This window comes from Polypterus senegalus, chromosome 9 (assembly GCF_016835505.1).
Source record: "Polypterus senegalus isolate Bchr_013 chromosome 9, ASM1683550v1, whole genome shotgun sequence".
Taxonomy (NCBI): Eukaryota; Metazoa; Chordata; class Cladistia; order Polypteriformes; family Polypteridae; genus Polypterus; species Polypterus senegalus.
This window is the reverse complement of record NC_053162.1, coordinates 176,430,370-176,442,771: the sequence shown is the minus strand read 5'-3', so window position 1 is coordinate 176,442,771 and position 12,402 is coordinate 176,430,370. Positions and strand designations below refer to the sequence as shown.

Below are 12,402 nucleotides of genomic sequence, written 5' to 3'. Positions count from 1 at the left end.
TTTAAGGGTCCATTGTACGAGGGGAATTCAAAAAGTAAAGGGACATTTGAGAAAAGGGGCATTTATTCAAATGATAGAAATGTGAAACATACCTCCCTGGACTTCAATGCACTTTTCCCAATGTTTCACAAGTTTTTTGATTCCGTCAGAGAAAAAGTTTTTCGGTTGTATCTGCAACCCATTTTGCAATCAACGACTATCACATTGTCCTCAGTGGTTGACGTTGATGGCCTGCCCGATCTTTCTTCGTCACATAAAGAAGTTCTTCCCTGTTTGAAGCGCTCTAGATCTTGCTTCGCGATAAACGGTTGTCACCATACTGTGCTTGCATTCGACGAATAATGTCCGCAGGTTTAACACCTTCCGCAAACAAAAAGCGAATCACTGCCCTCATTTCCTCCTTGGTGCAGATCGACAATGGAGCTCTCATGTTTAACGGTCTGCTACACTCCAACGAATAACGCGCCAATAAGAGTTACACGTTGTATAGAAGTGTTGGCGACTACACTCATTCAGCGCTGGATATGAGCAGTGTTACCAAACTCTGAAAAGAGAAATTAAAAAAATCCCTTTACTTTTTGACTTCCCCTCGCGTGGTGACATCTCTTTCTCGCAGGACGTATAACGCTGCTCGTGTTGTGGGTGGGGCAGCAGAGTGCACGCTAAGGAGAAGCGGTCGGATCATCTGCTGACTTGGTGCCGCTGGTTAGCTGCGTGTTTTGCTTGTTGCATGTCGTTGTTTTAAGAGCTGGGAGCACATGAAGCGTGTCTGCCAGGGCCGGATTTACCTATAGGCTAACTAGGCTTCAGCCTAGGGCCTCAAGATCAAGAGGGGCCTACATTCAAATTGTTAGCAATTTGAACAAACTTTAAAATGGGAGGTGAAAGGTCCTCATAAGTGGAATAGCCTAGGGCCTCTTTTCATCTAAATCCAGCCCTGGGGCCTCATGTATAAACGGTGCGTACGCACAGAAATGTTGCGTAAGAACTTTTCCACGTTCAAATCGCGATGTATAAAACCTACACTTGGCGTAAAGCCACGCACTTTTCCACGGTACCTCATGCCTTGTCGTACGCAAGTTCTCCGCTCGGTTTTGCAAACTGGCGGCACCCAGCATCAAAGCAATGCTACTGTTCTTGTGTGATTACTCATTATTTTCATGACGCGGCTTTATAAATACACAGAAACTAACCGCATATTGTTTATTAGTGTAATGCATCTGATTGTAATTAACTCGTAACAATATAATGGTCCAGGGAACAGCCATAGTATTCCAAATACCATAACTGCTTTAGCGTTGTTACTCTCACTTCTCCTTCTTCTTCTTCTTCTTCTTTCAGCTCCTCCCGTTAGGAGTTGCCACAGCGGATCATCTTTTTCCATATTACTCTCACTGCACGACTCAGAGTATTTATATCACTGTATCTGAGTGTGAATCACAGCAGCAGCTGATCGGAAAGAGAATTATCGGTATACAGCTTTAAGGACACGCTGTCTCAGCCACTGCAAAACGTTTTAAAGCCTTTCCTGTACAGACCTCGCGGTTCAGAAACAGTTTAATCCCAAGAACTTTAAATGCACTCAATCAATTGCTCCTTGTAGAACTGTTTGTACTTATAAGTACAATCACCCCACTGTAAACTTGCACTACAGTTATAATATCTCACAACCTGAGCCACTTTATAAAGCGCGTATTTACATATGATGACGATATCATTTTTAAGGTGAAATGCAGCAAAATATGTTTGTTAAATTATACACATAAAACTTTAACTTCATTTAAATAATCTATATTCTTCACTGGGAGTGTCGTGAAGGATAGAATAATTAAACATGTACTACGAAGATATTTCAATGTTCTTAAACGCTTTGAAGAATCGGCGCTAAGCTTACAGATGGCTTAACGTCTATTACAGAGCTGATTGTGTGGCGATCGGTTACTTGGGGAAAGAAAAGCAAGGACTGCAGTGACGGCTACGCCAATATATATTGAATATAAAACAGAAAGAGAAAATAACAACACAGCTAAAAACGCAGCGACAAATTTCGACAAAAGATAAATGCTTGTCATGAGCACGAGGCTCATGAAACACATGTTTAATAATGTGCTTTAGCTCCTATCATCATGAAAATGACATCACGTATACATCTCAGTATTTTAGTTATTCAGAGAGCTGTAATATCACAAATGTAATGGACTCTGTGTCCAGTTGGAGGAAGAGAGCCAGTTTAAGAAGCAAGTAGTGATTCACACACATAGATCACATACGAGTAGAAGATCAAATACAAAACAAAGCATTTAACGTGCTACTTTAATTACGATGTAATTTTGAGAAACTGGTTAATTAAACGATTTTAAGATGAAGTTTATAATGTTCTACTAAATGACAAAATAAACTACGGATTAAAGTGGAAATGTCGAGATTGAAGTTGACATTTCGTGCTTTTTCCCCACCGTGTGCCTTTTTTCTCTGTACCCTAATAAACTTTCATATGACACTCAGACAGTGGGCTTACAACTCTTCTTTTCACGGCAACTTTGATATGTGACTTCTTTTTATTTCCGGCACTGTGCGATTTTGTGAATGTGAGCTTTCAAGTTTCTCCAACACGCTATGTCACTCGATCAACTTCATTTTGTTGATTATACCACGGTTTATTTGAACAAATAGTATGTTTTTCCTTTGCCTCCACTTGGTATTCGCTGAAATTCTTATATTTTCCCCGTGCTTTTCCCATTGTCTTTTCACAGAAGGCTGCGCTTAAGGGCATTTATATTGATTTGCATATTCAAATAGGCGTAATTCTGGGAGGATTTGGGGCGTTACATAAAGGGCGTGCACGAGCGTTAGTTTTCACGCTGATCGGGATTTATGTAACGGAAGGACGTGGAAGTTGGAGTACGGACAGATTCCTGCATCTGGATTTTTCTGTGCGTAAACACATTTCGGCTTTTGTGCTTACGCCATGTTATAGTGCGAGTTCTACGCACGGCGTTATACATGAGGCCCCAGGTGTCTGCCAACAGCAATCCAACAGCTGCTAGGTTAGATGTCAGTGGACTTGTTTTAAATGATGTCTCACTGCCTTGTCTCACGTGACATTGTAAAAACAATACTTGTCCTTTATTTCCGGCCCCAGTTAAATCTCTTTTTTGCAGGACATATAACACTGCTCGTGTTGTGAAGAGGGCGCGGCTGAACGCACGCTAAGGCGATGCCGTCAGATCATCTGCTGTCTTTCTGCTGCTGTCATTTTAAAGCCTGTACAGCAGCTGTCTTTTTGCCACTTTGCGCCTCTGCCACTCGTGTTGTGAAGGGGTGTCGTTGTGTGACGTCGACCTCGGGTTAGGAGACACGGTCGGATCATCTGCTGGGTTTCTGCTGCTGGTGAGCTGCGTGTTTTGTTTGTCGCATGTCGTTGTTTTAAGAGCTGGGAGCACATGAAGCATGTCTGCCAACAGCAATCCAACAACTGCTAGGTTAGATGTCAGTGGACTTGTTTTAAATGATGTCTCACTGCCTTGTCTCACGTGACATTGTAAAAACAATACTTGTCCTTTATTTCCGGCCCCAGGTGTGGTTAAATCTCTTTCTCGCAGGACATATAACACTGCTCGCGTTGTGAAGAGGGCGCGGCTGAACGCACGTTAAGGAGATGCCGTCAGATCATCTGCTGTCTTTCTGCTGCTGTCATTTTAAAGCCTGTACAGCAGCTGTCTTTTTGCCACTTTGTGTCTCTGCCACTCGTGTTGTGAAGGGGCGTCGTTGTGTGACGTCGACCTCGGGTTAGGAGACGCAGTAGGATCATTTGCTGGGTTTCTGCTGCTGGTGAGCTGCGTGTTTTGTTTGTCGCTTGTCGTTGTTTTAGGAGCAGGGAGCAAGTTAATGTGTCTCTTGCAGGACTTTGTCTTCCGAGAAGATCACATCTTGACTTTTTTTTTATAACAGAGAGATAATGTGAAACTTTTGTGAAATACTTTTTGTTTGGAGTGGAAGGAATAAGCTTTCTGCATGTAAGCAGTATAATGAAATGCCATTGAATTGTATAAGGCAGCTTAATCCCAAGCCAGAGCACCATCTATCACCGCAGGTCTACACCAGCAGTTACAGGACAGAAGTTAAGGTTAGGGTTTGGTAAGGTTTGTGCGTACAATGAATGGTTAAGGGTAGGGGTTACTTCATGTTAGGTGTGGTTATCCTTCCCTCTTAGAGAATCACTGCCAATTGCTGCCCTTCCCCCTGCCATCCTTTCAGCTTAGAGCTGGGATGCCCACACTTTTTTGGCTTGGGTGCTACTTTTAAAATGACCAGGTCAAAAAAAAACAATAAAAATTATATACTGAGTATCAGAGGTGGGTAGTAACAAGTTACATTTACTTGAGTAACTTTTTTAAAAATTGTACTTCTAAGATTAGTTTTACTGCACCAAACTTTTTACTTTTACTTGAGTGCATTTGTGAAGAAGAAACGCTACTCTTCCTCCGCTACATTGGGCAACACTCGACTCGTTACTTTTTTTCCATTAGATAAAGTCTGACAGACAATTTTCAACCTGCCATGTGTAGCAGATGCTGTCAAGTTGCGCAGGCGCCTTCCATTGCGTCTCCAGCTCCGACGCGAGGTTTTCGATGTTCCCCAAATCAAAGCGCTGCAGCTTTGAGGACAGATGTTGCATTTTTCGTTTGAAAGCATTAACTGAGCTAATCATGTTGACCATATTGGTTTTCTCTTTTCCTTGCAGCTGTAAATTAAGCTCATTCAACATGTTGGTCAGATCGGAAAAAAATACCAAGTCTAGCGGCCATCGATCTTTATTAAGTTGCTTGTATTCTGCGTGTTTAATGACGAGGAGAAACTCCTTTTTCTCCGGCCAGGGGTCTTGAACTCTCAGCAGGAATTTCTCCCTAGCCATCTGCCTCAACGAAGGCATCTTTTATCATCTCTCCATCTTGGAAGGACTTCTTATGCTTAATGATCGAGTGACTCGCCCAGAACGATGCTTCGGTGTGTCTGCCTTTGCTTTTGAATTCAGCCGAGTGAAAAATGACGGCTGTCCGATTAACTGCGATTTTAGTTCCCTCTCCTTTCTCTTTCTCAGATCGCTTTTCGACAAGGAAGTCAGTTTCGTAGTTTTTATGAACATTTCGAAAGTGCCTTTCCACATTTTCCTTCTTTGGAATAGCAATGATAGACTGGCAGATCAGACAAACGCACTTCGATTGTGACATTGTGAGAGAAAAAAATCCTCTTCCAATTCAACATCCAGCCCATAAACAACATTTTTTTTTAAATCCCTTCTTTAGTTGATAGACATTGGAAGGCTAACTAGATCACAGCCGGAGTTTTGCAGTAGCTCGCGCGTTTGATCTTGTGTGCGGGATGACCAGTGTGTTAGAAGAAAAGAGATCTCAGACTGGCCGCCCTGTATGTCAATCAAGTGGCAAATGCTATAGGGAGGATATGTGATAGACTAACGTTTAAAAAAAAAAGTTTTTTGAATGCAACACGATCTACCTGCACTGCATTTCCGATCTACCGGTCGATCGCGTCTGTTACCAAACTGCTGGACCAGACATGCAGTGATGTCACTAATGCCCTGATACTGCTGACTGCTCTGTAGGTCGATACATCTTCGGTTGCGAGAGAGCTGGAGTCCATCCCAGAAAGCATAGGGAACAGAGCAGGAACAATCTCTGAACAGGGTGCCAGTCCATCGCAGGACATAACGCATATCAGGAGCCAACCTGTAAGCCAGTGGACTGCAGGGAGGACCTGGGAAGTGAACTCCGGTCTTCTTATTGCGAAGCACTAGCGCATCCATTGCACCACCGGGCAAGAAGCAAAAGAAAAATAGTCGCGCACAGCCCCTCATCTATCACTCTCTTATCTCCTCGACTCAGATACTCCCCGTCCAGTCGGCTTATTGTCGCAAAGGAGTTCCTAGAGGGTGACACGTGCGCCGCGCAGCGCGACTCCTTCGCATTAAACTGAGTAAACTAATCGAAGGGGAGCGCGACACGTCTGCCACACGCGCTCGCAGATCAATCGCTGCCTGCCTTGAATTAGCCGAGCGGCTGAATCCATTTCCTCCTGAAGCCCCGTGCGCATTTCAAAGTTACATTTCGGGAAGACGCTCTATAAATTTTAAACGATGTTGTAGGTAATACGAATTATTTATAGAGCGGAATGGACTTTTTGACATTTGAAATGGAAAGAAAGAAATTGCCGCGATCCGAGTCCAGGCTTTCCTCTTTTTATTCTTTTTTATTTATTTATTTCTTTTTCAATACCCCGGACCGTGAAAGCTTAATAGCGAAGTGAGAAAAGCATCCGCCAAAACGAGTATGCCTGCTGGCTGGCTGCTCGGCCTCATGCCGGTCCATTTTCTTTTTCTGTTTGATGGCTACCTGATTTTGTTCAAAACTTCTCGGATTTAATCTCTGCAGAAGCATCAAGTCGGCTCTCTTTTTTTTTTAATAACTCCGACAGTAAATAAAAAGCGGCGCCCCTTCTTGTTTTCTACAAGATAAAACAAAACGGAATCGATCAGTTCTGCTTCACTCTGTCCCCCGCGCAGTGTAACTTTAAAGCAAATTGAAAAATTGCACTTTTATTGCAAAACGGTGCACTCTTGGAAAACACAGAGATTTAGGAAAATGCACGGTTTTTTGATTTTTTTTCCCCGTTACAGCCGAAGACCACATCAGGTTTCACTCCTGTCAGCCATAAACCGAGAACTGTTCCCTGTCTGAACCGGATGGTTGGCATGGCAGTATAGATGGACTGGCATCCTGATGGGGTTGGACAGAAAATCCTTACCCCGATATACAGGGCATTCAGCCTTTTGAAATGGTATGGTGGCTGTGTCCCTTGGACTGGTGCACCCAGACACACACCCGCAGGGCATACTGGGAACTGCTGAATTCCATGGGTGCCACCAGGGGGACCTGCAGTGTGGGTTTGTCCCTATTTCTGGAAGCTTCCACCAGAACCGGAACTTCTTCCTTAGGGCAATGTCCTGACACTGGAAGTACTCCTGGGTGCAGGATAAAAAGGGCGTCCTCACCTCTCTCGGAAGTCGGAGTCTGCTGACAGATACAATGCTTACCAAGCAGGGTGAGGAAAGGAACGGAAAAAAGAAAAAAGAAAGAAAAGAAAGAGAGTCAGTTATCATTGTGAGACAAAAAAGGACAGGACTGGGATTGGTGCAGTTGTGTCTGGCATTTTGGGGGTCTACAATGCCCCTTAGTGACCACGATAGATAGACATATATGAAGCATATAATATAATGCATTATGTTCTATAGCTTCTCTAACATGATTTTTTTAGAATGGTATGTATTGTGACAGATAGGGGGCACTATCGCTCCCTTGAACCCTTGTCCAATATGCCAGACACCAGATAAAAGTCCAAAAGTAGACTATATTTATTCTGCACAGTGCACAAAGCACCCTCATCCTCCACAATACTCATTAAATAACTCACAATAATCACAATGAACAATCCTCCACTCCCAGACGCATTGCCAGCTCGCTGTCTGGGAGCTCCCACAATCCTTTTAGTATCCCTGACCCGGAAGTGTTCCAATCCCCAGTCCATGTGATTTCCTATCACTTCCGGGTCAGATGTCACTCCCCTTGTCCATGTGACTCGGACGTACTTCTGGGACGTAAGGCAAATAAACATCGTTCCTCCCTGCACCGTCTCCTAGTGGCCCCCATGGTATCCAGCAGGGCCGTACATAAAGACTCCAATGTCCAGAATTCCCTGCTGGTCTTCAGGGCACCTCCATACTGCAGGGAGGGCTCCACCTGGCAGCTTGTGGGTATTGGCTGGGATGAACGGCCGGCCATACACCACAGTATATAAATGGAGACAGATCATTTAAGGGCATAAAGATGCACTAGGCTGGTCACAATGGCACAGCTGTCTCTGTCAATGTTAGATCAATAGGCAGATTCCTTCAGTGTTTCGCCATAATAAGGATAGGCAGCTACACAGAAAAATAGGTGCAGTCGCGCGATACCCTAAATCTGTCTAGTGAGATGGTAAGAGATATAAAGGCACTATAATCTGTATAGGTGGGTAACTACTGAAGAAAGGAAATAAGACAAAGTATCAACTACTCAGAAAAACATGGAATGCTTTCTCTTTGAGACTAATCAATAAAAAAGTGAGGAGGCAGGTCTTGAAATTAGCGTAGCAGAAATTAAAGAGACTGGCGTCTGCAAAACAGATGCCAGACAATCCGACGGAGAGCTCAGCTGTGGGCTGCATATTAAAAACACATTTAAGAAAAGAAATTCCGATTGCCTTCACATCTTCTGACTGCAAAAGTAAAACAAAATTTCACGAAGTAAAAGACAATCTGCTCCTGACGCTACAGGAGTCAGTCTGGACATACATGTCAGTGTTGAAACGTTGTGGTAATAGTGAAGTCTGTAACAAAAAGTGACCCCCCCAAAAAACGAGCAGGCTTCGAAATGTAGAAAAACGTGACTCTGAAACAGGCACCATCTCAGGCACCCCGGCCCCAAAATCAAGAGGCAGGCTTCACGGCCTACACAGGCTGAAAATGGGGCTCAGGCTCCTAAACACTGAGAACTCTCAAAATGCTTAAAATGCCCCAAAAATTGAAGCCCTTCAAGTGGAGAGGAAAACCGTAAACCTCTGGCTTGATATTTTCTTTATATAAAACACGGGAGATGCAGTAACCCAAGGCTAACAAGACCAAATCCTCAATCCAGTAATGAGAATCCAAGAAAAAAAGCCATTGATCGGAAAAAAATAAATTAAAGCGCTCCACAAACCACAACTGTCACAATGAACCCCTGAACCTGAAATATAAAAGGTTGGGGGGTCCCTCAGTAATGACAGCATGGTGGCCCCACCTCTTGATGGTTCCACTCTCAGAAGACACGAAGCATTAGCAAACATAAATACAAAGTACATACATATTAATTAAAAAACGAAATAAAACAATATTAACAAAAATGCTCCAGAAGACCCCCGTGACCCTGTAGTTAGGATGTAGCAGGTTAGATAATGGATGGATGGATAGGTATAAAAAACAAACTCATGGAAAATAATAATTCATAAAAAATAAGCATAACCCATTGACAAGACTTGATCCGTAAGTAAAGCCACCAAGCTAAAGAAAGCTCGTAACACCCCCGATCCCCCCCAATCGCCCAATGTTAATGCTGCCCTTCTGTCTGATCTCTCATTTCTTCTATCCATCTTCCAGCTGTAAATCCAGTTTAGAGTCCAGGGGACCACCGCCCGTTCTGGTGGTACTGGGTGTAGGGTAAGAACCGTCTGTGGATGGGACTCCAGTTTTGTTCCAGTCATCAATTTATATTACTTTATTGAGTATCTCTCAAGGGGTTATTATGCCACCTCACAAATGCAAATTGAGGGGGAAATTCAGTCAAAAACCCCGGCTAGACAAAAAAAGGGCTTTGTAGACTCTTTATGAAATATGATTTATTCTTCACAAAAAATGCTCTCCAATAACAATGAAGCTCCATGGAGTGCACAGGCAATAGGAGTGACCCAAAAAATAAGGTGATCCACTACAGCCAAAAGTCCCAATATGAAATACCAAGAATAGTTGATAAACTGAGAAAAATGTCCAAAAAATCCAGTAAATCACTAAACACATTAAATTCGCAAAAATAACAGGAGTTCATCTCTACTAAGCACACTTGAAATGAACCACCAAGAACTGTGGAAGAACTTCTGGATTTATCGGGTGCAGGACAGTTCTTAGCTGTGAGTTGCAGATGACCCCACTTCTTAGGAGACCACCAACACACCACCTGTATACATAGATAAAACCAAAAGTAAAGAAAGATGCACATAATAAATAAAATGATCAAAAATGAACAAAAGAGACATAAAACACAAATTAGAACCCCAGCCAGAGGAGGATTCCTGTCTGAGATATGGCAGTCCATCAATCAACACATTTTTATAAAGTGTCTTTTAAGGAGCATTAAGTCATCTCACAGCTATTCCATCAATCAACCTTTCTTTATTTCATTTAGCACTAGCTGTGGGCCCATCTAAAGTGGTTTGAAATCTAAATAATTAACGTAGACCTCAGCATTAACATTTGCAGTGCACCATCTACTGGAAAGTACTTTGTAATGCATGTAGGAATAAAATGCATTGCATTTGTCACTCCCAACAGATAGCGCATCACAAACATTTTTAGAATAAAATTCATTATTACAAAAGTTTGTGATGTGCCATTTATTGGAGTGACAAATTCAATCTATATGTTTCTGTTATATGCCATTTGGAATGGGACTTGTAAAAGCTGAATTAATGATTCTGATGCACCATCCGTTGGAAAGACAAATACAATGCATTGTAGTACTGGAAATGTTTGTGATGCTCCATCTGTTGGAATGACAAAATGCAATGCATTTTACATCTCCAAATGTTTGTGATGCTCCATCTGTTGGAATGACAAAATGCAATGCATTTTACTAAGCCACATGTTTGTGATGCTCCATCTGTTGGAATGAGAAACTGCAATGCATTTTACTGCTACAAATGTTTGTGATGTTCCATGACAGAGGCATAACAACTGGACGGACACACAGATACGCAGACTATCTGTCATGCAAAACCTCACGAACCACTAGGCCGTAAACCTTGGTCTTGATCTCAGTCAACAGCTTGTACATAATGCAACCCATGAAATGGATGTGCAGGCTGCCTCTGCCACTAAATTGCTCTTTGTGTCCATCAAATGGCACGTAACAGCATGGATGTGTGCAGGGGATGACAGGAGAAGTAGAGCGGTGTATGCATGTGGCATTGCTTTCAGGAAAGCCCCATGGTGAGCTCTGCTGACAGTGAAGCACATTGCACAGGCCACTTATTTTCATTGCAAGTGCCACTCATACATTACACGCACAGCAGAAACTCATACAAGGCCTAAATACTAACGGTGTGGGCTTCCTTCATCATGTTATTGAGTTTCAGGTCCTTGGCACGGTGAGTGGCAGCACGGCCACATGACATGGGTGACAAGACAAGAAAGGCCTCAAGAGAACATGGTGTGCATCTTAGGGAAAGCACCACAGAAACATTGGGGTGGCAGTGAAGGACACTGCAGCACCCTCCACGGTGTGCTGTGATTCGTGAGAGGCGTATGGACCACCTTTTGTTGGGGACCGAAGGTCCAAGCGTTACTAGCTTGAACATAACACTCGCCACTGAAAGGTGGCATTCTTATTATTAGGACTCCGTCTTTTGCTCCAAGGCACTCCATTCCTAATTCTTTGTCATCCGCTTCACAGAAAAGTTTCTGGGGGACCAGCAGCTGAGCTACGGGCAGCCCTTCTCCATCACATTCAGTGGAAATGGAGGGCACCTCATCCCAAGAAATGTGATGCTGGTCATTGAGGGCCCAGCAGCAATGGTGACGGCACATCTTCCCAGGCCAGAGAGTGTCCATTCTGCAGGGACCTTTGTCTTCAGGTAAGCGTCTTTATTGACACCTTGTTTAGCCCACCCGCCAGCAGTAAATGGTCTGGATTTTGGGTAGACAGGAATCACGGAGTCACTCTTAAGTACATGCAGGACAGGTACGTTAACTGGCAGAGGGTGAAAGTGTGCATCCCACCCAGGACCAATTCCAACTTCCTGAGATGATGAAATAGGAAAAGAATAAAAGAATGTGTTAGAAGCCCATGATGCTTAACTTGCAGTTTTCCGATGGGAAGGTGTTTTGTCATGTAGGACTCTATTCTCACTTTCAGACTCTTTGTTAAGTAGATGTGAACAGAGGGTCCCAAATCCCCACTCTAGCCCTCATATCTTGACATGTCACAAAGATGAGGCTGCAATCTGCACCTCCACTTACGGTGACTGTCAGGGCCGACTGCTTCCTTCCTCTTCAATCTGTAACTGCAAGCAACAAGAGAGAACATCAAAAACAAAAAAACAAAAAAATCAGGAGAGAAGGTTCACACTTATATTCCTGCATTATAAATGAACAATCCTTGATGAGCCCAAAACAGAAGCAAAGTAATGAGTGTGACGCGATGACACCAATACAACCTGGATGGAAAACAGCACTTCTTACTAGAAGCTTAAGCATCCAATATGTCCAGAATGCCAAGTGGCTCTCCATCTTAGTAAGCCAACTGTTTTCTGATCCACCAAAGTCCTTGGAATGACGGAGAGGGAGACTCTTGGCCTCTGATCCAGCAAAGGGCCATCTTAACATATGGGCACTGGCCAGGGGTCCCCAGGAGCAAAGGGGCCCACAATGTTTCTGATGCCTAATTAACTTTCTGTTTTGCTATTGGGAAATAGCGCCCGACCCGACACAGACTTGACACTGAGGCACGTGTAAAACTCAACAAAAGACTTTTATTT

General features: G+C 43.4%; 1 protein-coding gene across 1 annotated transcript in view; it reads left to right on the top strand.

Moving 5' to 3' along the window:
* lamc3 (laminin, gamma 3) overlaps nt 1-12,402 on the top strand; it is a 220,913-nt gene that overhangs the window by 116,590 nt on the left and 91,921 nt on the right. The window contains exon 10 of the mRNA XM_039764395.1: nt 11,319-11,499. Coding sequence (XP_039620329.1) covers nt 11,319-11,499 — 181 coding nt within the window. The remainder of the gene's footprint in view (nt 1-11,318; nt 11,500-12,402) is intronic.